This window comes from Planococcus citri, chromosome 2 (assembly GCF_950023065.1).
Source record: "Planococcus citri chromosome 2, ihPlaCitr1.1, whole genome shotgun sequence".
Classification (NCBI taxonomy): Eukaryota; Metazoa; Arthropoda; class Insecta; order Hemiptera; family Pseudococcidae; genus Planococcus; species Planococcus citri.
The window spans coordinates 69,262,412-69,288,675 of NC_088678.1; the positions used below are offsets into that span (position 1 = coordinate 69,262,412).

Genomic DNA, 26,264 nt, shown 5'->3' on the forward strand with positions numbered 1-26,264 from the left:
CGATTTGTTTTGAAATTATTATCAACATGTGTTTGAAAATTGATAACAATTTTGAAATTTTTTTCAACATGCTCATTGATTTTCCGGTGTTTGAGCCTTCGTAAGTCATAAAATTGTCTAAAATTGTACCAAATTCTCCTTATAATTATAGAATTTCTTCTATTCAATTCGAAGCTAACACCTTATGATATTAAATGGAACTTACTGCGGTTGAAACCAGTCTTCTGACATACCCCCTGAATATCTCCGATACGAGTAAGATTCTTCACTCAATATTACAAATTTTAAGCATGCCATGACTGCCATGAGCGTTGAATAATGTCCTAATGTTTCTAGATGGAGGAAAATTCAATTCCGGTTTAGTAGATGGTAAATATTCGGAGATAATCGAGTCTTTCTTGACTGATGTTTTCCATCAAGATGCCACCAGCTGTGCTAATATATTTAACGTAGCTGATCCATTTCAGTATCTGAAATCAGCGATTGAGAATTTTATATCTAAAACTGGCGAACAAAAGTAAACTAATTGATAGTATTGATTTATAAAGATGAGCTATTGAGGAGTAATTGATTGGTATTTTTTTACAGTTACAATGAAACTGATATTTTAATTGTGGGCATTGCTAGCTTGTATCATTTTGTACAGTATAATTGGACAGGCCCAGTAGACCCTAAGGAGTAAGTAATTGTACTGGAAATGTTTGCGAATAGAATAAGTATTCCATTGATCACTTTTTTTTTGTATAGAGATGATAAATTTTTGAAGTTCTTGACGAAAGGTTCAGATTCTGAGAGTCGAAATGTCAATGAAATCAAGAAACACATTCTGGAATATTTGAACACAGACGACGATACAATTTCTCCCACAACTCGCGAACCTTTTTTGCTACTTTTGGCAGAATTAATTTTTCGTTCGAGTATAAAATTATCGGTAATTCACATCTACGTATTTTATATTTCTTTCTAAGATTCACATTCATTTATATTGTGGTGATATTTTGAATATGTTCGTAGAGTAAAAAATGGTGGCTGATGAGAAGCCTTTACATTCGACAATCATTATTATCGGATCCTTCGCCAGCACTCCATCAAGAGTTAACATCTCTAGTGTCTTCCTTAGAGGATCAGTTCCGTTCGGATGATTCTCATTTGAAAATATTTCTCCACTTGGAATCGGTTCAAATAAGTTTACAACTGTATTCGGAGATCTCCAAAGTTCAACCGTGGCTAGATCAAGTCCACAGAAGTTTGCATCTGCAAGCCTCTCTTGTGGGTACGTTTCATGAACCAGCATCAACTCAGTACTTGTTTGATGTAAACATTTCGTTAATTTTGAAATATTTTCAGGTGCTTTGGGAAAGAGAACTCGATTCCAGGAACGTGATATTGCCCAGCTCACTTTAAAAGTGGACTCAGTTTTGAGCGGTTTTTTGGATGGAGGTGACGTGAATGCAACAAGTTTACCGAAAGATTTACGTTTAGATGATGAGGTTCGTTTACCTGAGATTCGATTCACTGATGAAGATGTTACCAAGTTTCCTTCTTTGAATGGGATTCAGCAGAGCGCTATTATGGCATCTTTGTAAGAAGATTTAATTATAATTAGATTAATTTTTGAACCAGGGATAGAGTTTGGGAATTGATGTTATTGTTTTTTCTGTAGTGTTCTGATGAAGAAAAGTAAACCGAAGGATAAACTTCAGTTGGAAGAACTTTCTCCTTATTTGAACGTGAGTTCTTTCGAATTGAATTATAACGATGAGTTTTCATTCCTAATTCATTATGGATTTTTTTTTTCTAGTGTTTATTATCGCAGCCGAAAGTCTGGTGCTTACAAATGGCAGCTCTCCTGTTCAGGTCTCGTCTCGAAGCTGAATGTAGTCGTACAATTGAACGATCAATTACTCAGATTCAGGTATTGCGTGATTTTATTTTCCGAATGGATCAATATCCTCGTAATTTGCTTATTAATTTTTTTTTTAATCATTCCATTATTTTAGTCTCTGATCACCGATTTGGAATCTGGGGAACCTGCCATAATAGAACGCATACCTTTCATATTCTGTTCTTATATGGTTCCTAAATGGAAACTAGAAACGGAATTGGCTAAATTACTAGTAGAAGTAGGTGCCATCCAATCAGCTCTCGATATCTATCTCCATCTGCAGATGTGGGAGGAAATAGTGGCTTGTTACAATTACCTCAAATTACAACATAAGGTAATTTCTTCCCATTTTAGTCCAATTCTGATGAAATTCTTTTTGTAATAAAACATTTTAAAATTATTTAACAGGCAGCTGAAGTAATCAGACAAGAAATGACGAAACAAGAATCAGTAAAATTATGGTGTTTACTTGGGGATGCAACCGACGACGAAACATGTTACCAAAAAGCTTGGGAATTATCAAAATGTAAAAGCAGTCGAGCCCAGAAACATTGGGCTTTGTATTACTTCCAGAAAAAACGAGTAAGAGAGAACATTTCCAAAAAAATACCTTCATTTTTTCATCATCTCAACTTTGATTTTTCATTTCTACTTTTCAGTATCAAGAAAGCATACCACATTTTCAAAAATCCTTAGAAATCAACAGTTTACAAATACCACTATGGTTTAATTTAGGATACGCCGCTATGGATCAAGAAAACTGGGAAGTGTGTGCCTCAGCTTATCGCAGATATTGTTCCTTAGAAGCTGATGTGAGCATTTCGCATTGTTTTAATGATCTCAAACTCGTTGAGACAATTTCTAACGATGATTATTTTTAGTGCTTCGAAGCATGGAATAATTTGGCCAAAGCTTACGTGAAACTGGGTCAAAAAGATCGAGCCTGGAGAGCTCTCCAAGAAGCTGTCAAATGTAATTACGATAATTGGATGGTGTGGGATAATTTAATGGCTGTCAGTACAGATTGCGCTGATTTTGAAGAAGTGAGTTGAAAAATGGCAGAATAAATTGATTTGAAAATCCATAAAACGCTACGTATCTGTTTAGAGTTTCGACAGATCTCGTTAAATGTAAATATGGTACATTAAATTATCGAAGAATAGCGGGGATATGCGACAATAGAAGCGTATTCGTCGTATTTTTGGTCTTTCTTCGACAAATTCTGTATTACTAAATTTTATTTTGAGCAATCCTGGACTCGATCAGTGTTGATTAATTTGTTCCATGATCTGATTCGCTACAGGTGATCCGATGTTACCATAGATTATTAGATTTGAGAGGGAAACACGTCGACGTAGAAGTTTTACGTATTTTAGTCAAAGGTATCGGCCTAGTTCAAGTCTGCAATGATGTAGTTTCTTTGAGAGAACAAGCCTTGAAACTCTTCGGCCGACTTACATCTCTGGTACAACCTCACCCAACGATTTTATCAATTTTTTAAAAATAATTTCAACCATAATTACGATTGATTTCTCCGAATAGGTTTTGAATAACGCTGAAATATGGAAACTATACGCTGATTTGGTGGCCACGAAAGAATCGAAGACTTCGGACGATTACTTGAAAATGATCAATAATTTACAAAAAGCTTACAGAGTTGCCACCCAAGATCCAGGATGGGAAAGTACAATAGAAGAATGCACAAAAGTGATGAGTTGGTGTGCAGAATTAGTTGAAGGTTAGTAACATTGTCATTTGATCTAATGCTGATTTTTTTTTTTCGACGATGAGCGCTTCATGAGAGGAATTTTTCATTTTTAGTTCAAGCAGCATTTCATTCCGTTGCTCCAGAAGCTCAAGCACTCCAGCAACTGAATTCCGTTAAATTGATATTGAGAAGTCTTCTAGCTAAAATCAAGGTTGGTATGAATAATGGGTCATTTCTTGTAAATTCGATCTCATTGATCGATTTGAGGGACGCTAGGAGGAGTAGAGGGGCCGAATCGAAAAAATAAGATCAGATTCGTGTTCAGCACCATCGAAAACATAGTATTCGATATGTCACACTACTTTGACAATTTTTTCAAATTTTACCCCAAATTGGGCCCCCCTCAAAGGGTCAAAATTTTAGAAAATGAATTGTGGCTTGTGACATATCGATTATTATGTTTTTGGATGCGCTGAATACGAACATGTGCTCAGTTTTTTGATTGAACTCCCGCAGAGGCTCCTAGCGCCCTTCCCTCTCCCCAAACGGAGTCAAAATTCTAGCAAACGGTGTTCATACGACGATTTACGTATTAATGTGTCCTCAATGATGAAATTTGTTTTTCAGAATGCTCATACCGATGCTTTGGATCAGCTAAATGAAGCTTTAGTGGACGATGTGAGTAATCTGGAAAGTAAACTGAGTTCAATCGAAAGTCAATTGAGTAAAAGCAGTTCGTAAAATTAATCAGGTCTCCAATACCCATTTTTTTCATTTTGATGTACGATGTACTTTCATATTTTATACCAGAATAAAATATGTTTTATAATGTGTGGATAATTTTTCTTAAAACGTAAAAATTCCAGTATTTGAATCAATCTGTGAATCATTCGTAAGAAATTCAGTCACCGAAAACATTTTGAATGTAAAAGAAACTCATCGATGGTGAAAATTGAAATTGGACCAAAAAATGTATTATATTGGATATTGGTAACAACAAAAACAAGAACAATAACAACAAGAGTAAGAAAATTGAAAGTATACGACGACACGAGTATAGGTAATTAGAAAAAATAAAGTCTTAACGAATATCACAGATATGCTTTGTACTTTTTCTAACATTCCATTCGATGGCAGCTTCGACGATATCAGTACCTCTGAAGAAATCCACTGCAACAATATTACACGATTTGCCCCAAACACCTCTAAACCAATTGGTAACATTGATGTTGACATTGGAGGCCATTTCCCTCAGACCTATCGTTTGGTAGGTAAGAATAGTCCATAGTGTAGGAGTAAATTGAGCCATTGCAGCCCAACTATAGTTCGGACGGCTGTATGCACCAAACAAATAAAAGTGAGGATGAAGAAAAGATCTATAAATTCAAGAAAAAGTATTGTACATGAATTACGAGTGTATACCTTTCGATAACTTTGGTCAAAAAATCTTTTAATTGATTGAGATCTTGAACGTTGCCCCATTTTTGAACAACCGGACTCCATAATACAGTAGGGTATTCTTTAACGGTTTCGTCGTGATTGTAGGATACCACCAGGGTTTTATTCATATCCCATAGTTGTCCACAAGTTGCAGCCCAATTTGGAGGAGCCATCCATTCGGAGAGTTCGGATTTGACGTAGTCGACGAAGTCTCGATGAACTTGCGGGTTTTCTTTGAAACCTAAAATTAAATCCAGAATTATTAGATTTTTTTTAGATGATAATGAAGCATTAAAGTAGATATTTCGGGTATTTTTTAATTACCAACGGGGAATCCGTGAAAGTCCACGATAACGATTTCTTTAGTATTTCGAAGGAATAATTTTATATCGTCAAATATAACGCGAAGTGGTTGTATCCTAACGACTCCGTGGTTTAACCACCAACGTTCCTCCAAGTGAGTATTTGAAGATATCCTGAGATCAAGGTAACGAATGCCATAGAGTAGTTGATGAATTATATCTTCGTCCTGTAAAATTTGCATCACATTTAATAACCAATTTTTAATCTCTTAACCAATCAAGTGCATAAGTATATCAAAATCAAATCTATTGAGATCTAGAAGAGGCAAAACTGCAATTACTTCGCAAAAGGGGAACAAATCTCGACAGAAATTTTTTTAAAAAATGGTTTCGATTCACAAATGATTTATTTTTCATCAAAAATGCTATCAATTTATTCTAATAAAAATGATTTTTGTAAAAAAAAATGGGGAAATATTTTTTGCACGACGAAAAAGGGCGTCATCACGACGAGCATTTTTTCGTTCATAAAAGATAAATGAACGACGAAAAATGATGAAGTTCCACGCCAGATGACGCCCGACAATAAATGTATTTATGAACGACTACGATTTAATAACGAGATAAGCAGTATTCACGGCAAAATAATTTCATACACGACAGAACATTATCAGTTCAATTACAATTATACTTTGTACAAATTTTGACAAATGATCAACTGAGGGTTTCTTTCAAAAAAATTTGAGTGAAATTGTAACTCAGTAGAAGAGAACCAAATTGGCCAAAGCGAAGCGAGGGCTAAAGCTTAGGGAAAAAATGAGAATTTTGAGTATAGATCGGCGATTTTGTCGGTAAATGAACAATAATTAAATACATGACTGTAAAAAATTTGAATTTTTGAAAACAGAAACTAAAATATTGTTGGAATTTTTGTATTTTTTCAACTTTCTTGAATTTCTCACAATTTCCCAAGTTTTTCCTGCTTTCGCGGAACCGAAGGGGGGTAAACTGTCTCCCCTAGGCCCCCTTTCGGTCCGTCCCTGAGGTCAAAAGAGGAAGAGGGGGTTGCCCATCAAAGTCCACAAAACATTACTTCTATAAACAGCAATTTTTTACGTACCTACTTCGTTTTTTTGGTATCATTTTAATATTTTTTAAACGTTTATTTCTGTCGGTGAAATGTCTGTTTTTGATGGAAAAATTTTGTCGTGCATTGCCTTATATAGGAGTTGAAAGTAATAAAATGTCGTGAATTTTTTAATTGGTCGTTTGATACATTATTTTGTCGTTGGAGTACCTTTTATGTCGGGGTAAGCTCTTTATTGTCGGGAATTTCCCATTTAGTGGTGGTAATGATTTTTCTGGCGTGAAAGTGCCTATGCTTGTCGTTCTGACGCCCTTTTTTGTCGTGGTATTAAATCACACCCAAAAAAAATGTTGAATGCTCAGTCATTAGATATTGCAAGAGCCAAAAATATTCATTAATGTTTCATGTTTGTAGAAAAAATAGGTACCTATCTACTAGATACAATTTTGTTAATTTGTACTGAAAATAGCCATTATTTCTGGAAAGATTGCCTTTTTTTTGTTGCTAGAAATTCATGCTCGAGCCACAAAAATCTAATGCTCATTCGCTAATTTCTTTTTGCAGAAATACTCATTTTTTGCATATTTTCTAGTAGATCAGAAATGATGATTTTGGAATTTTTGGTGTCATAAATTTTCAATTTCCAAGTTAGAAATAATAATTTTTGTGTGAAAAAACATCAATTTTTGATGCCAAAAATGCAGAATACTTGGTGTCAGAAAAGTTCAATTTTTGATGTCAAAAAAACTTCATTTTGGGTGTCAAAAAAGCTGCATTTTTAATGTCAAAAAAATCATAATTTTTTGTTGTCAAAAAAATCATTATTTTTGGTGTCAAAAAACCATTTCTAGTGTCATTTGGGTGTCAAAAAAAATCATCATTTTTGGTGTCAAGAATCATCATTTTGATGTCAAAAAGTCATCATTTTTGGTATCAAAAAATCACTATTTTTGGTGTCATTTTGGTGTCAGAAAAATCTTAAGTTTTTGGTGTCAAAGAATCATAATTTTTAGTGTCAAGATTCATCATTTTGATGTCAAAAAGTCATCATTTTTGGTGTCACAAAATCATCATTTTTGGTGTCAAAAAATCATCATTTTTGGTGTCAAAAAAATCATCATTTTTGGTGTCAAAAAAATCATCATTTTTGGTGTCAAAAAATCATCATTTTTGGTGTCAAAAAAGATCATCACTTTTGGGTTTGGTGTCAAAATGACCAGTTTTTGTGTTTAAAATACTCAATTTTTGGCGTCAAAACGCTCACAAACATGTTCAAATTTCAATGTCCAAAAATGTTCGATTTTTGATGTCAAAAATGTTTGATTTTTGATGTCAAAAATGTTCGATTTTGATGTCAAAAATGTTCAATGTTTACCAAAACGCTCAAGTTTTGATGCCGAAAATATTCAAGTTTTGTTGTCAGATTGCTCAATTTTTGATGCCTGCCAAAAAAAAACTCAATTGTAGTTGTTGAAAATGCTAAATTTTTGATTTCAAAATGCACATTCTTGCAGTCAAAATGCTCAAATTTTGGTGTCAAAAATGCTCAAATTTTGGTGTCAAAAATGCTCAAATTTTGGTGTCAAAAATGCTCAATTTTCGGTATCAAAAAACTAGATTTTTGGTGTCAAAAATTCTGAAGCATTGATGTCAAGATGCTCAAATTTCGGTGTCAAAAATTTTCAATTTTCTATGCTAAAACCTTAATTTTTGATGTCAAGAGGCTCCAATTTTTGTGTCAAAATGCTCAATTCTTTTTGTCAGGCGACAAAGTGCTTAATTTTTTATGTCAAAATGCTCAGTTTTTGGTATCAAAAGACCCAATTTTTGTATCAAAAATGCGCAGGATTTGATGTCAAAATGCTCAATCTTTGTGCCAGAAATAATCAATTTTGGTATCAAGAACTCTCATTTTCAATTTTGATGCCCGAAATGTTTAATCTCTGATTCAAGGGTGTGAATTTTTTTCTACAGAGGGATACAAAAATTTAAAAATATTTTTTTTTTGTTTCAAGATTGCGCATTTTTTGACTCAATAATTACCAATTTTCAAATGCAAAAAAAGTATACCTACAGTTTTTGGTTCCACAAAAGCTCATTTCTTGAACTTGAAATAGGTATGTACCTACCTACTACACCTACTTACTCAGTTTCTAGATTTTAAAAAAAACTACGAATAATTTTCCGGAGACAAATTTTTTTTTGTTGCCAAAAATAAAGCCTATTTTTTATGTCAAGCACTCGTTTGTTTCGTGATTTAAGTGCAATGCCATTACCTATTTTGTTTCAAAAATTTTGAATTCCTAAAAATACTATTTTTTTGCCATAAAAGCTTCCTTTTAAAAATGCTAAATGCATATTTTATTTTTTATAATCAAGGGCCTAATGCTCATTTCTTGTGCTACAATTTATTTTTTTTTTTGAAAATGCTTATCTTCTCGCCAAAAATTGCAAATATGCTTCTTTTCTTTGCTGGAAATATCAATTTAAATTTTTGCCAAAAAAAAAATGCGAAGGAAATCCTCATTTTTTTTAAAACAAAAATTACTCCAAAAAATGAGCTGATTTTTCGTTGCTTTCTTCAGGAAGAGAAGAGTGTGTGGGTCTAATTATACACAGGATATTTCAAGTTCGCAGAAAGGAAACTAAAAGATCTCCAAGTTTTTTCAAGAAAATATCCTTTAATTTTCCATTTACTATAATTTTTCTCACCTGACCTGCGTATAAACATAACGATCGACCACATTCATCGTTGACAACATTTCAAGTGTAATGTAAGCTCCAGAATCGTGAGTTCCAGGTACGAATAATTGCTTAATGGGTACATTCTGCAAATGCTGACGTATATCTTCCATCCAGGTCGGATTAGTTTTCAAACAGGACACAGCAGCGGCTAGAAAAATCAAAGTATCAAGAATGAAGATATCAATTGAGGATATTAACCTCTCGGTTCAAAATATGCGGAGATACAACACGACGTACAACATCCTCATCAAATAAATTACCCCAGAAACGGTTAGATATAGGTACTTTTATTATAAATGAGGAACTCGTGTGGCTACAATTATACAACACAATACGAACTTATATACCTACGGAAATCTGGGCAAATTAATCTTTTCAAAAGTCATTCATAAAATTGTATTCTCTTCTTCGAGATCGTACCATATAGAAGTAGAAGTACATTGACGTAGAACGAGAAGAAAATGTAAATAAATCGTATCTCTATGTACAACGTATAGGTATACCTGTTCCATCATCAGTAAAGTAAGCGATCCAAAATCCCAAACATTGCGAGGCAAATTGCACCATAGATCTTCTACTCAGGGTGATATTCGTTGGGCTGAAACCGGTTGCATTTTGAACTTTGACCGTATATATGGGGAAGATTTCGCTACCTCCTTGAGGATCCTGTTTGAATAATCCGACCCAGTCTCCTGGATTCACGTATTCCACATCCCAATACAGTTGTATGAATTGTTCGACATCCGACGAGATTAATATGGCTACTCTGGGAGCTCTGCAGTATTGTTTGGCGTTTAGTTCGGCTGCACAGAAATAAATCAAGTTCGCGATTAGAAGGGTAAAGAAAATTTTGCAATTCATTTTCAACTAAACTCTAAAGTATCGCGAAACTATTCGAATGTATTTTTATTATTCTTTGTACGACATTTGTAAAGTATGTAATTTTTCTGCTATAGACTTGAGCATTCGCAAATACAAAGAACGAGCACGAGCACACTCAAACCACTCGAAGTTAATTTTGCGACTGAATTTACAAACGTCTTGGTGAAATTTACGCAACTTTAAACCATTTCCTTGGCAGTTAAGTGCCTGTGTTGACATTCAATGTTATTATCGTCGTAAAAAAAATAATTTTTAAAAATTTCAATGTTTTTTCTATTTTTATTTCGAGGTAAAAAGATCGATATGAGAGTCAATCTCAATTTGAACTCTTTCAAGAGATATTTTAAGTAGGTACCTACCTACTTTTTTTTAAAGATTTCCTTTCAACAAAAAAAATTGAAATGAAAAATTGAAAAAACATGACTACCTGTCCCTTGTAAAATTATGCCATTAAGTGAACAATTTTTCTAAATTCTTCTTGACTCTTTATTCAATTTGAATTTTTTTTTTCAACATTACCCCTTTTTATATTGATTTTTTACGATTTTTGTTTGTTTGTTGTTACTTTTTTTTTTTTTTGAAAAAAATGATTCATTTGAAAATTAAGCTCATTTATTTTGAATGAAGAAAAAAAAAGCTTTCAAACTTTTTATAATTATGTGAGCAAACAAAAGTCAGCACGAAACAGAAAAACTTCAGAAATTTTAACCAAGTTCAGCTAGGTGCTGTATGTAGGTAGTTATTCAATGCTCGTTTTTTTTTTTTTTCAAATTGATTAAGTTAAGGTCACCTAATTAATAATTAGGTATTAATCAACCCAGACGTACGTGATAAAATATCAATAATCTCGTAATTTCTGTACTAAAATACAAAATATGCAGGTGTAGGTAATAATTTATGAATTTTTGTAAAATTTATTGTAGCATATAATGTACGTATTTTTATGATATGTTTTGACACAAAATAAATGAGTTTTCAGTTGTAATGAATAATCGTAATTACCAAATTGACGGTTTGGAAATATGCAATCTTTCAAGGTGCTCGCCGAGGTCTTAGGGCTTACCCAAAACATCGGCCAAGAATTTTAAGGGTGTTTATTTTATATTTTTTATGCCAAAAGTTGAGATTATGAATTGAAACAAAAGATTGAATATGAGATAAATATCTTAAATGTAATTGAAACTAAATTTTTAGCAGTTCTAATCAATTTTCCCACCACTGAACACCACAAATCTTCAAATTATTATTATTATTTTTTAATCTAAAAAAAAGTCAAACACCACCCCCCCCCCCCCCAAACCCACCCAAAGACTCCAGATTGTCAGTAGGTAAATCTTATAGAAGTTCTGAGTAGGTTTAGGTACTTACAAATACTAACAAATTTTTCTAGAAAAATAGTAGTCTGTTTCAAAAAGATCAAATTTACACTGAAAAATTGCCATTTTTAAATAAAAAATATTAATTTGAAAATTTGTCAAAAACTGAGAAAAATCAAGATAATTTAAAATTTGGTTCGATCTCACGAGGGAAATTTTTGAACTGGCATCCTCCGATTTGAACAAAACTAAACTGAATCAAAAAAATATGTCCTAAAACCTTTCGTAACAATGAAATTTTCAGATTCTAAAATTCATTTTCGAATTCTTGGCGAATTTTCGAAAGATTTAAAAATCTTAAAACGCTTTTGCCCCAATTTTCCTCGTTTTTACTTCAATAGAAGGGGCACTGGGGGCGTGGAACTCATCGGATCGAAAAAATAAGCCCATATTCGTGTTCAGCACCTTCGAAAACATAGTATTCGATATGTCACACTACTTTGACCATTTTTTCAAAATTTACCCCAAATTGGGGCCCCCCTCAAAGGGTCAAAATTTCAGAAAATGAATTGTAGCATGTGACATATCGATTACTATGTTTTTGGATGCACTGAATACGAATATGTGCTCAGTTTTTCGATTGGACTCCCTCAGATGCCTTTAGCACCCCCTCTCCTTCGTTAAACGTAGTCCAAATTCGAATAAATGGTCCTATGATAAAGCGACTCATCGATTAGCATGTTTTCAAGGCCGCTGAACAAGAATATGAACTTGGTTTCATGATTAGAGTTCATCTTCGCCACCATCTCATTCTTTCAGGGTGAAATTTCGGAAAAATCGTATTTTTGGGGAGGTGAAAACCCGAAAAACGAAAATTAAATGCTCTCATTTTGTCGACTTTATCTCTTTAACCGATTTGAAAAAGTAATAATTTCCCTCTCCTCTCTCCTCAGTTCAAAAACTATCAATTTCAGGGCATTGTGGAGTCTTCAAGTGCTTTGACAAGTTTCAAAAAAAAAAACAGATTTTTCTTTCATCACAAGCCCTTCTTTTGCTAGGCCCTCCAGAAAGCTCGGGCCCGAGGCTAACTGTTCCCTTTGACCCCTCCACTCTCGATGACCTTGACCCAAAGAAATATCAAAGAAAATCAATGTGTGTTTTTAGGAGGGGGAAAACTTTGAGCTGTGACAAGAAACCTTGATGATCATCAATCTTTGAAAATATTATTTATAATAAGTTCCTATTTTTATAAATTTCTTATAATATGGATGTAGGTGCATGTTTCAATTCATCGTTAATTATTCACCAACTGATGATATATAATTTTATTGTATTAAAAAGATAAGAAATTATCTTTGAAACTTTTCATAAGCATATCTTGGTACTTATAGTTGATAACATGCCATTTCCTAGCAGTTAACTGTACACGCGTTTGCATAATTTCCGTTCAAACTGCGATAGTTTTTTTAAAACATTGATACAACTCGAGTAATCGACACTATTTTGTTGACTTTATTAATTTTTCTGCGTACTTTATTTCTCTAATGAGGTTATTTTCGATGATATTGTAAGTACCTCTCATGCACGTATTCTAATAGCCTCATTTTTTGACGCAGGTTACAGTATTGATATCTCTACATGGTATAGAAAGTTGAAAAAAAAAGAACCAAAATGATTCCTCACATTAATCAATCATCAAGCACCGATCAATTCTCGCTGTAAAATCAGAAAATTGAGACTAAACTATGATTAATTTCACACCGTTCTCCACTTATCTAATTTTACACTTAGTTTTCTATCCAGTACACCTTATTGGACCAAGTAGAAGCATCAAGAACACATCCACAATCACTAAAAGGGTTACTCGTCGAGTCACCATCACCAAAACAACTCTAGAAGAAATTGTCACTTCGGCCGAAGAAGAAGAAGGTACCACCGAAGATCCTCTCCTATTAGCTGACCCTTTACTGCGACGAGATTTTAAATTCAAACGTGGATTTTACTACGTTCACAACGCGAATCCCAGATCGATATTTATCCCTGAAATAATCCATACAATTTCCACATTCGATGAAAAAGAGGGCCGTACTAGCGAGACTTTCGATACACCTCACTTCAATATCTCAGTGCCTCCTCACCAGACCTCTCGTAAGCTGGATTTCGATTACCAAGCCAGCAGAACTGGCAGCGATAGATGGACCGTTAGGGTAGAATACGATACTTGCGAATACGAAGTGAAGTCTTTGAAATGCACCATGTACGATGTGGATTCAACTTTGGTCAATTTGACTGTCGATATGAGGACGGAGCAATTAATCGTGAATCGATCTTATTCGGGGCCTTGTTTCGCGAAATTCAGACGTTTGTATAGAATCGATGAGTTTATCGATATACCGACAACGTCGACGACGGAGAATTCCTACCAGCTAGAGGATTCGTACGAGGGACCCGATATGACAGAAGGAGAACCACCTTATGTGCCAGATTATTCGGAAAATGATTAGCAAAGACGAGTTTTTTTCTCTTTTATGACCCAGCTTTATTAATCTTTCTCTTTTTAATATACTTTTTTACACTTTTACGGCGATTACAAATTAGTAAATTATCGATAATGTCGTCAGCTTTCGACTTCGTCATGAATCAGCCTTCGCGTTGGCCTCTTGTGAGTTGATTCGAATTTGTATTTTGATTTTTGCCAACGTGCGTGGCGACTTATACATATGCACTATGGGCAGGTACACTGTACCTACTTACCGAATAATTATTATAAACAATAAAAATTCCTTAGGGTTATTTTCTCATCGGCAAGGTCGCGGCGATTCGAGTTGATTTTTAAGTAGGTTACGTCATCGTAATCGAGCTACGATGCCCATAGCCATAGACAACGTTATATGTTGTGCATATATTTAGTATTTATCGCCTGTGCTGCTCACCGAATCATTTACACTTCTACCTACCTACTTATTAATTAGTCAGAATATGAATATAATCAGCTTGTTCGTGAAAAATAAACGAATACTTGTGACTATCCAGCGTCAGCGACAGATAGGTACCGATTTCTGCAACCAGAGGTGTGCTTAATGTAACGTGACCAAACGTGTTTGATATTGATTAAAAATTCGCGTAGAGCTGCAAATATAAGGAGACAACGGAGCTGGGATATTGTGTCAGTCAAACCAATCGAATCGATTCGCTGATTATAATGAATCAAAAAACATGGTAAAATATTCAATAGTCTAATAACTGTAACGTTCAAGGATACAGAAAGAACGAGAAAGATGAATTTAGGCACAGAGACCCATTTTTATGGACATAAACAAAGATCAGAAGTGCTAAGTACTTCAGAATTTGATGAAAACTTGGTAAAAGGATGCAGTAGACAAAACGAGAGCATTTCATTTCAGTTTTTTGGGTTTTCACCTCCTCAAAAATACGAATTTTTCCGAAATTTCACCCTGAAAGAATAAGATGGCGATTTGGACTTCGTTTAATGAAAGAGAGAGGGTGCTAAAGGCCTCTGAGGGAGTCCAATCAAAAAACTGAGCACATATTCGTATTCAGCGTATACAAAAACATAGAAATCGATATGTCACATGCCACAATTCATTTTCTGAAATTTTGGCCCTTTAAGGGGGCCCCAAAGTTGGGGTAAATTTTGAAAAAATGGTCAAAGTAGTGTGACATATCGAATACTACATTTTTGAAGGTGCTGAATACGAATATGGCATTATTTTTTCGATCCGATGAGTTCCACGCCCCCTGTGCCTCTTTCATTGAAGTAAAAACGAGGAAAATTGGGCCAAACTCAAAAAAATGTTCAAGGCATGCAACATATCGAATGTTACAAATATTTTTAAATATTTTATTTGTAAGGGAAAGTTCAATTTGAATTTCAAAAAAAAAATGCCCAAAAATCAATGAATTAAATTCAGCTTTAAAAATTTTGCATATAAGACCATTTAATTTTTCTGCGTCCAATTTGAAAAAAATATTCACTTAGAATACCTTCCTCTCGAGTTTTCAGTGATCATTATCTAATTTTTCTTCTAGACTATGTGCTGACAAATTATTGAGATAATTCACCCAGGTATTTTTTTCTCCTGTAAGTGTACAGTTATCTTAATATTCGAGGAAATCTGTAAGTGTGAAATTGAGATGAACTAGTGGTTGTTTTCTTATTGCGCAATTTTCTCCATTACATGGTTTTTAAAGTATTTCATCATTTTTTTTCACGCTTTAATTTCAATATGATAAACGTTTTCGAGTGAGATTCAAGAAACGAAACACATTGATAAATTATGGTGTAATTTCCTAAACTCTTTGCCTACGCAGCTGTAACGTTAAGATTAACGTTATCACGGATAAGGCGAGGAAAGGGAAAGGTGTGTTTAGAATGGAATGGAATATGACACGTATGTATGAGTAGGTAATTAATTATAGACATGCGATATTTGATTGCTGGGTGCTTATTTGAATTCATTATTGATAAAAATGAGATATTTTGTACACTCGAACTTGCTTATAGTCTACTGTCAAGTGTTTTTTCTTTTAAATGCATTTTAATTTAAGAAGAATTGAGTTTAAAAAGAAAAAAAATTGAATACTTAGTTAAATTGAAGTGCCTCTACTTCAATATTTGCTTGTCAAACAATTAATGACGTTATCTGAAAACTCATTTGGTGAGTCAGTTGATGTTTTTGGGCTGTGGAGTGTGGAGTGGAGACTGTCTTGAATCATTTTTTCTCGAAAAATCAAAACTAGTGTAACCTGAAGGATTGAAATAGAACTCAAAAATATCAACGAAAATCGAGTTCAGTTTCAAATTTTCATATTTCTCAACCATTAAAAATTCTATTGGCTGAGCTAGGTCACAATCGAAAAAAAAAATCTCGAAGGAAATTCAGAAGGTAGGAATTATAAATTCTGGACCCATACCAGAGAATAGAACTCTCTTTGTTACAATAATAATTGAAATATTCAAAAGACCGAAACTAAACCAAGACAGAATCCATTTTCTCAACTAGGCAGTATAATTGTTGTTGATTTCAAGGATACAACAATACAAGTAGGTACATTGTACATTGAGCATAGGCAAGGTTTATTAATTCGTGGTCATCATCGTTTATTTTTTTTTTAATCACTACAGAACGTCAATTTTAATCGGATAAGTTGCGCTCAAGTCACAGAAAATTATTTCCTTTTATTTAATTTGACGAAGGAAGGACATAGACCGTGAACATGGTGAGAAAAATTATGCATAAGTACTTCCAACTGGATACTTGAGTTTCACGTACTCATTTTACATAAAATGAAAACTCTCTCTGAAAAGTGTTTTGAGTTGGCTTAGATCAATTTGGGTTTCATTTTATTGGAAGATGTTGGAAATTTTGAATCTTTTTTACTATCCCTGGATCTCCTATTTATAAATCTAACTGAACCCAGATTTTCCAACTGGACAAAGCTAGAACGAAAGAGCATGAAAAAATAAATGACCAGCCAAAATTTCAAGTGCTAAAGTGCAGTTTTTGATTTTTGGTAAATTTTTGAAAATCAGGCTGAAAATGAGAAAAAAATATCAAAATTTTATCAAATTGACCTACAACGCTGAAATTCAAGATATGCCCTATTTTTAACCTGACAATTCGATTGGAAACGGTTTCAAACAGTTTTAAGGAAATCTGGAGCTTCCAGCAGATTTTTGGAACTTGAAATTTCATCAAATGAAGTTTTAAATTCGAAATTCACGCTACACTCCAACTTTAACATGCTATCAAGTTGACTGCTGGAGGGTTTAAGTCAACCGAGAGCTCCAGTGGATTTTTGAAATTTGAAATATCTATACAAAATTTCAATGGATTTCAGCTTTCCAAGCACATTCGATGAAATTTTGTGGAAATTTCGAAATAAAAATCTGCTGGAGCCGCTGGAGGCTCTAGCGGAATTTTCAAAAAGTCGCTGGAGGCTCCAAAGTGACTGAACCCACCTGCAACCGACTTGATAGGGAGTTGAAATTGGAGTGCAGAGTAAATTTCGGATTTCCAACTTCGTTTTTTAAAATTACATGGAAATTTCGAGCATTGAAAATCTTCTGGAGGCTCCAGTAATTTCCAGAAAGTCGCTGAAGACTCCAAAACGACTTGAAATCCACCTGCAGTCGACTTCAAAGAGTATTAAAATTAGTTTACAGAATGAATTTCGACTTTCTAATTGCTTTTGATGAAATTTTCTGTAAATTTCAAGTTTTAAAAATCCACTGGAGCCTCCATGAATTTTCAAAAAATTTCTGGAGGCTCCAAAATGACTTGAACTCGTCAGCAGTCGACTTAATAGCGTGTTTAATTTGGAGTGCAGCGTGAATTTCAGATTTCCAACTTTGTTTGATGGAATTTTGTGAAAATTTCAAGTTTAAAAAATCTGCTGGAGGCTTCAGATTTGCTCAAAACGATTTGAAACCGTTTCCAATCAATTTGGCAGGTGGAAAATACGACATATCCCAAATTTCAGCTTTATAGGTCAATTTGGTAAAATTTTGATTTTTTTCTCATTTTTGGCTTAGGTAAATTTGATTTTTAAAAATTCACCAAAAATCGAAAAACGTACTTTTGCACTTAAAATTTTGCCTGTTGATGTCAGAGGATCAGTGGGGGAGGGGTGAAATTATTCCTATTGTCATATGCCGGACTAAATAAATGCTCCAGTAGGATGCATTATTCGCCAAAATACAATATATTCACATTAGGTATATTATTTTGTGCGCTATTTATCAAGCATTTCAAGGCTACCGGTTTATACCTCTTTCAAACACACGACAATGAGTTGCATGAGGTACTTACTACGTAGGTAACTAGTAAACCTACATGTCACAGCATTAATCATCTAAGTATATTTTAATTACACGTGGGAGAGAACTTCAGACTACATTAGGTGCTGTACTGTACGGTATGATACGATTTCCCTCGACGACGACAATGTTTGTCGAAGTGAATCCGAAAGTGAACCTCTCATAAGTAGTTCTGTTCCTTGTTGGTATCGCGATGGAAAAAAACTCATAAATAATCACGATCACGTTATATATCTAGGTACTTATGTAATTGACGTATGGTATACGTATAGCAGTAGCCACTAAACTAATTATGTACTGTACACAATAGTAATAGTACTATCTATTCACTTATACTCATTATTCTTTTCAATTATCATGTGTATGAGAATAAAGATAATAATAAAAAGGGAGAATTTCGGTTGATGCTTGGTTTTTATGGTGCTTGAATAAAATCTATGGACTTTTGGGGTCATCAGAGTAGGTTCTCATTTATTGGTACGATATGCTTGGTTTTCAGGTATTTAAATGACACGAAAGTGTGCACGAAAATTTATATCAGGTACCCATGCAAATCGTATAGGAAAAAACCCAAAATCCAAGATGGCATGACTTTAATTTTACGTACCTTTGTGTATGTGCAATTGTGCATTCGATGCTCGATGCTCGATGCACATTGCACATGGTAATAGTAATAGTGGGTACTTTTCATAGGTCAATCGTGATCTCTATTAAAGGAATAGGTTGGTCTTGGTATCTACCTATTAAGAATAATTACAGCATCTCATCTCATCATTATATCGCCCATATACATGAGACATTGAATTAAATCCCATTACAAATCTTCGTGTTTTCTTTGAATGATTTCATGTTCACTGAACTTGGATGATATAACTTGACGAGATCAAAATAAACTTCCTCGATATGGTTTAATTTCGTGTATAAGTATCGAGGCATCCGTGAAAATAAACATCAATAAAACGAACGCAGGTAATCGATAAACGAACGTTAGATGGTGCAGAAAAAAACCATCGTAGATTTGGTTTGAAAAAAATAGGTTACCGGGTGGTCTTAAAATTTTTATAAAAATTTGTAGTGAAATTTTGAGGTTTTTTTCTGATTACGAATCCAGCCTTCAGGCTTGGAAACAATAATAGTTTCATTTAAAATTCCTGGAATTCCAATTTCAAGAAACAATGGTTCGAGTTTATGTTCTATAAAAACTTATACTTGTTACCTGCCTATTAAAAATGTCAACAATTGTGGCTATTTTCATGCTTTGAAATAATGAAAAAGAAAAAAGAAATTATGTACTCGATGCAACACAATAAAACACTGTGGTAGTGGGTGGTATTTTGATTGATTCGCAGAATGAGTTTGTGTACTTATCTAGTCGGTAAAATTGCAAAATAATCTAAAGAAAGGGAGGGTCTTTAGTCACCTATTATGAAATGAAAAGAATTCTTTGTTTTGAAGGTACGTACGTAGAAACTTGAACGAAATTTAAAGAGCGTGATTTGTTTACTGGAGCTTGAAATTCATATTTCATCATAAGGTGCCTTGCAAATGATTTATTCAGAATTTAAAAGAATAAAATTCTTATTCTTAGAGAAATTGTTATAGAGCGTTGAAGCGTTAATTTAGAATTAGATTCACGTGCGAAAAAAGATAACCAGCATCCTTCCAAGAATTTTTACACTTTTTATTCAACCAACTAATATTCTGATTATGTCTTGTAAAATGTGAACCTTTTTTCTTCAAAAAACAAAAAAGAAATTATTTCAATTTTTTAATTTTATTCAACTCCAAATGCTCTCAATAATAACCTCTGTTGATATCCCTGCAATGAGAGCTGGCGGCATTTGAAGGGATCAGATCGACAAAATAAGGTCACATTCGTGTTCAGCACCTTCGAAAACATACCATCCGATATGTAACTCAACTTCACTCATATTTTCAGATTTTAACCACGATGGAGGGGGCGGGGAAGGCACGGAAGAGGCTAAATCGAAAAAGTAAGGTCATATTCGTGTTCAGCAGGTTCGAAAACATAGAATTCGATATGTCGCATGACTTGGACTTTTTTTTGAGTCAATTGCCCCAAATTGGGCAGCCCCCCACCCAAATTTGGGTCAAATTTTGGAAAATGAATTGAGGCATGCGACATATGGATTAGCATGTTTTCAGATACGCTGAAAACGAATATGAGGTCAGTTTTCCGTTTGGACTCCTCGTGAAGGCCATAGCACCCTTTGTATCTCATAAATGGAGTCAAAAATTCAAACAAATGATCCCAGTACGACGAATACACATCGTTTATTGTATTTAGAAGGGTCTCAACTTTAATATGAACTTATTTTTATGATTGGACTGTATATTTCCTTCCAGCCTTGCTTCCTAAGGGTTGAAATGTGAAAAAAAGTACGTTTATTCAGGAGGAAGAAAACGAAAATGATCTCACTTTTTCGACCAAATCTCGTTCATGCTTCCTGCACCCATTTGTCTTGTTTTATACAAATTCTGAGGTGCTTAATACATTTTGTTCTTTTTTTTTGGGGGGGGGGCTTAAAACCTGGCCAAATCAGTGTTGCAAGAGTGGAGTAAGAGTAGGAGTAAGGAGTGCAAGGAGTGAGAATTTTTGAAAGGAGTAGGAGTGGAGTTGGAGTGTTGTCAAATCAAAACTCCTTACTCCTCTTTTTTCCCCTAATTTTGTGACTAATTACATCAAAATGTTGCTGTTACTCACGTATTTTCAGTATTTTCAATTTTTTTTAGTTGTTTATTTTACTGTTTTTCTCATTAGTTATCATCAATGATACTATTTTATCAATTATTGATATACTTTTACCATCTTACACCTTTAATTTATGGATATAATCAATCACTCAATATCTGTAGAGTCAAAATTCCTGAAAAATAATGAAAAACAATGGGAGTAAGGAGTGGAGTAGGAGTGGAGTAAGAGTGTTGACATTTCCTTTGGAGTGAGTAAGGAGTGAGAGTAGTGCTGAAACCACCACTCTTGCAACACTGGGCCAAATCATCGTACCAAAATTCATCTTTTTCGCTCTTTCTGAGCAACAGAACCCAATTATTGTAGCCAATGAGAACTGGGAAGTTGTAGAGGGTCGTATCGAAAAAATAAGTTCATATTTGTGTTCAGCTCCTCCGAAAACATAGAATTTGATATATCGCACAACTTGAGCATTTTTGTACAATTTTGGCCCCAAATTAGGAGGAGCTCCAATTCTAAAATTTGGATTACATTTCAGAATAAGAATAATCGTGTTTGGTGTCTTCAAAAATATAGTATTCGATATATCACTCAACGCCATCATATTCCCACGTTTTTACTTCAATGGAAGGGGCACTGGGGGTGTGGAAATCATCGGATCGAAAAAATAAGCCCATATTCGTGTTCAGCGCCTTCGAAAACATAGTATTCGATATGTCACACTACATTGGCCATTTTTTCAAATTTTACCCCAAATTGGGGCCCCCTCGAAGGGCCAAAATTTCAGAAAATGAATTGTGGCATGTGACATATCGATTTCTATGTTTTTGGATGCGCTGAACACGAATATGTGCTCAGGTTTTTGATTGGACTCACTCGGAGGCACTTAGCACCTACTCTCCTTCGTTAAACGTAGTCCAAACTCGAATAAATGGCCCTATGACAGAGTGACTCGTCAATTAGCATGTTTTTAAGGCCGCTTAACAAGAATATGAACTTGATTTCATTATTGGATTTCATCTTCACCGGCATCTCATTCTTTCAATGTAAAATTTCGGAAAAATTCATGATTTTGAGGATGTGAAATACTTTGGATTTATTTGCTTTATCTATTGCCGACGTCTCAGCTCAAAAAGTATATCCACATCCACTTCAAAAACCACCTATTCTTCAGTAAAAAATTTCAATTCCACAGGTAAGAAAACAATTAGATTATGTAGCCATAAATTGAAGTTCAAGGATGAAGAATTTCATTCACGATTACGAGATGAAGATGATACAGCATTATTTACATTATTATGGTCAATAAATCTGTGGTATTTAATTTAGTTACTGCTTAAGCTCAGCTAAAGAACTACGCAGTAAAATGATCTGTACGAAATGAAATCTTTCAAATATTAGCTCTTCTTTGTATTCGCTTAATGTAGCATTGGCCTTTTGTCACCTCACATCCCACGATCAGTATGTCTTGGTCGTTTACACGAGAAATTAACAAAGACATACACACTGTACATCTCGTAAGTGGGTACTTTGGACACAAGGTGACCACAACAATACCTACTTATGGTCACAAACCACACAAGAACACACACTATATTGCCAAACTTTCAGTTTCATTCGGAAAAAACTATAAAGAAATCGAGACTAGGTAGGTAGAGGTACTCACCAGCAACAATGCTCCGATTGAGGAACTCTAATTGACCACCAAAATCGCTAGGTCTGGCTGAAGTTATAATGATCTCGTGAACAGCAACGGAAATATAGAACACGAATACGAGTATACCGACGAAATAACAACGATTATCTATTCTAATCATTTCACTTTCTCGACGAGTGCATTAATAAAATCAACCGTTTTATAGGTTTTAGGTGAAATATGCGCATGCCGAAGCCGCGACACCGAACCACGAGATCGATAGATCAGATCTGGACACAGACACCTATCTTGTATTGATCCGCATCTACGGTGTAAACAACCACAACGCACAAAACTACGACAAATTATCGAGAAAGCAACATTCAAAAAGAACCTCGACCAACATCAACGTCAACAACCACAGCCATAGTTAAACTGATCGCAATTGTCCGCGTGCTGTGCATGTTGCTGGTTACTATACGATGGTGGTGGTCTCTCATTATTATCGTATAATTAACGCAGTTTTTGGATAAAATACCTACATTACTTACTCACTTATAATATACAGTACTCCCAGCTCGTAAAATTTTTTCCAATTGACCTTGTATTGGTTGTTTTTCTCCCGCACATTTTGCGATATTGCTCGGAAACAAAAGAGGAAGGCGAATTACACACATACACGTATTGTATGAATTCCATGTGCTAGCATAATAAATACCCAATGTCTTCATTGTTTGGATTCATTGAAGCGTTCTTCCTCTCTTCACCATTGGTCGTTTAACGAGACGTTGAAATTTTTGGCGGATTTGGTTCTCTGTTGTTGATTCTGGTGATGTTGGTAAGTTAACTATCGATGTTAGGTTACTATCGATTTCGATAAAAAAAAAAATTAAAAAAGTAGAGGGAGTGAGAGTGGAAAATTTCATGCTTTGGAATTTTGCTTCTCTTTATTATTTTTTAAATAAAACATTTCATTTTTCTCCAAAAATTGATTTTTTTCAATTTGGAAAATTGGAAAAAGTGTCAAATTTTTTAAAGGGCTTTCAAAAACAACATTGAAAATTTCAGGCCCATGCACAGGGTATCCACAAATTGAAAAATCGTTTTTGTCAAAAAATTCAAACTGGTTTTTATTGGCGCAATGTATTCTACACACCAAGGCGACAAAAACGTGATATGAATTTTTTGAAACCGGTTCATTAATTTGCAACCAGTTGACAAAAACTACCCAAAAATTGTAGATTGAGAAAAAAGCTTGAAACAAAAGTAGTAGAGCGTGAAAAATTACACAATTCCGTCTAATCACATTTCGAAACCGGTTCAGTAATTTGCAACCAGTTATCAAAAATTACCTATAAAAATTGGAGATCGAGAAAAAAGCTTGAAACGAAAGTTGTAGGGCGTGAAAATTTGCACAATTCTGTGTAATCACATTTTGAAATCGGTTCATTGGTTTGCATTTGGCAACCAGTTTTTGATAATCACCTAAACTTGAAGATAGAGAAAAAAACTTGAAACAAAAGTTGTAGAGCGTGGAAAATTGAACCATTTTTGCAGATCGGATTTTGAAAATGAATAATTTGGCTTGTTGCGAATAATTAATTGGTTTTAAAATCTGATTAGCGAAAATAGTTTAATTTTTCACACTCTACAATTTATGTTTTAAACTTTTTTCTTCATTTCCAATTTTTAGGTGATTATCAAAAACTGGTTGCTAAATGCGAACCAATGAACCGGTTTCAAAATTCGACCAGCAAAAATGGTTCAATTTTTCACGCTCTACTACCTACAACTTTTGTTTCAAGATTTTTTCTCTATCTCCAATTTTTAGGTGATTGACGATTGTTAAAACTGGTTGCTAAATGCGAACCAATGAACCGGTTTCAAAATGTGATTAAGCAGAGTTGTGTAATTTTTCATGCCCTTCAATTTTTGTTTCAAGCTTTTTTCTCGATCTCCATTTTTCAGGTAAATTTTGATAACTGGTTGCAAATTAATGAACCGGTTTCAAAATCCGATTAGCAAAAATGGTTCAATTTTTCACGCTCTACAACTTTTGTTTCAAGTTTTTTTCTATATCTCCAATTTTTAGGTGATTGGCGATTGTCAAAACTGGTTGCTAAATGCGAACCAATGAACCGGTTTCAAAATGTGATTACACAGAATTGTGTATTTTTCATTCCCTACAATTTTTGTTTCAAGCTTTTTTCTCAGGCGTACTTCTTTGGTAAAATTTTGAAAGAAGCTCCAATTTGGGGGGGGGGGGGGGGGGGCAAAATCGATTAAAAAATTTTCCTTTTTCCTTCGTAGCCTACTAACTATGTTTATCGATTCTTCCCATCTAGTCTTCAAAATTTCTCAATTTTTTTCAAATATTTTTATTCTTATCAAAAAATGAAAAATTTGAAAGAAAAATTTCAAAAAATAATTCAACCTACAAATTTTTGAAAAAATTCTGGAAAAACTAAAAAAATTTTCAGAATTTTTGAGAGTTGGAACGATATGAAAACTACGTTTTGAACTTTTCGAGCTATTTTTTCGTTCAAAAGAGTGGCAACACTGATTTTTATGATATCACCAATAAGCTGAACTTTGACACCTCCTAGCAGCCTTTAAAAAAGTGTTAGAGGGCTGCGATTTGCGCCATTGGTCATCCTCTCTGAAGGTCTTTCTACCGTTTTTTCAAAAAAATCGCCGAATTCCCCCCACCACTTCTTGGTCGAATTGACGTGGAATGACCCTCGTAGAAAAATGAATCAGACTCTATCTTGTTATTTTTTCACAGGTTTCAAGTTTTAGCCCTTCCTTCTACTTTCCAATCGAGTCCCTGTGATTGATTTTCTTAAAATGTTGCATCTTAAAAAAAATCAAATTTTGAAAAAGCAAAGAATTTTGAAAAAAAATATGAAAAGCAAAACAACCTAATTGAGCTAAAAATTATTTCTGAGCATTTAAATTGGTTTGGTCTTTTTCTACGATATACCCAAACTTTGTTATTGATATTTATTTTAAACCCACTTTAAAAAGTTAATCAAACTGATAGTTCGTGATGAAAAAGTAAAGCAGGCACCAAAATGAATTTCCAGCTTTGATAATGATTTCTGTTGAAGAGAACAAATGTCTGTTAAATAAGAATTGAGAAATTCGAAGAAAAGTCAGAAATTTCGCTCAATAAAATTTTCAAAAATTGATAGCCCAATTTCTCATTTCGAAAAAATATGTTGTCGTCGTCGTTTCCTTATAAGCGGTAGGCCTATTGGCCTGTCTGCTGCGGTGTGGAACCTGTTGAGGATGAGCCTGAGGTATCCGTGAGTTTCCTCCTTGGTCTCCCTCTGCTTCTCTTCCCCGTTGGTGTATATTGGAGGACCTGTTTTGGTGATCTTGTTTCCTCCATCCTTTTGACATGATTTCTCCAATCTTTCCTATACTGTTTTATCTTCTTCATGACTGGCTTCACTCCGAGATCTGCTGTTATTTTCTCGGATGGGACTCTGTCTCTGAGAGTCACCCCTGCCGTTCTCCTCATGAACTTCATCTCTGCTGCCGTTATTCTTCTTTTATCAGATTTCTTCAGTGCCCATACCTCGCTTCCATACGTCATCATTGGTATTGCTAGGGTATTGTACACCTTCAATCTTGTTTCTTTTCGCACCTTACTGCTTCTCAGGGTCCTATTTATCAGTCCTGTGACTCTCAGGAACTTTGCAAT

The 26,264-nt window shown here is 34.3% G+C and overlaps 2 protein-coding genes across 3 annotated transcripts; one reads left to right on the forward strand and one right to left on the reverse strand.

Moving 5' to 3' along the window:
* Positions 1 to 40: 40 nt before the first annotated feature.
* Positions 41 to 4,555, forward strand: LOC135837419 (tetratricopeptide repeat protein 27). 2 transcript variants are annotated; one of them, XM_065352684.1, is made up of 17 exons: positions 41 to 255; positions 337 to 517; positions 589 to 678; positions 748 to 931; positions 1,015 to 1,273; positions 1,348 to 1,582; positions 1,664 to 1,730; positions 1,802 to 1,915; positions 2,001 to 2,219; positions 2,294 to 2,467; positions 2,545 to 2,697; positions 2,767 to 2,928; positions 3,189 to 3,350; positions 3,428 to 3,623; positions 3,707 to 3,804; positions 4,221 to 4,374; positions 4,460 to 4,555. In XM_065352684.1, exons 1-16 carry the CDS (start codon positions 195 to 197, stop codon positions 4,332 to 4,334), a joined length of 2,469 nt encoding a protein of 822 aa, XP_065208756.1. In that variant the 5' UTR covers positions 41 to 194; the 3' UTR covers positions 4,335 to 4,374; positions 4,460 to 4,555. The 2 variants fall into 2 exon arrangements, with proteins under 2 accessions (XP_065208756.1, XP_065208755.1); XM_065352683.1 differs by lacking the exon at positions 4,460 to 4,555 and having other exon boundaries at positions 4,221 to 4,424.
* Positions 4,546 to 23,242, reverse strand: LOC135837432 (PI-PLC X domain-containing protein 1-like). Its single transcript, XM_065352697.1, has 6 exons — positions 22,586 to 23,242; positions 9,671 to 9,970; positions 9,140 to 9,315; positions 5,358 to 5,562; positions 5,016 to 5,274; positions 4,546 to 4,927 (listed from the first exon to the last, which is right to left on the reverse strand). Exons 1-6 carry the CDS (start codon positions 22,734 to 22,736, stop codon positions 4,675 to 4,677), a joined length of 1,344 nt encoding a protein of 447 aa, XP_065208769.1. The 5' UTR covers positions 22,737 to 23,242; the 3' UTR covers positions 4,546 to 4,674.
* Positions 23,243 to 26,264: the final 3,022 nt, after the last annotated feature.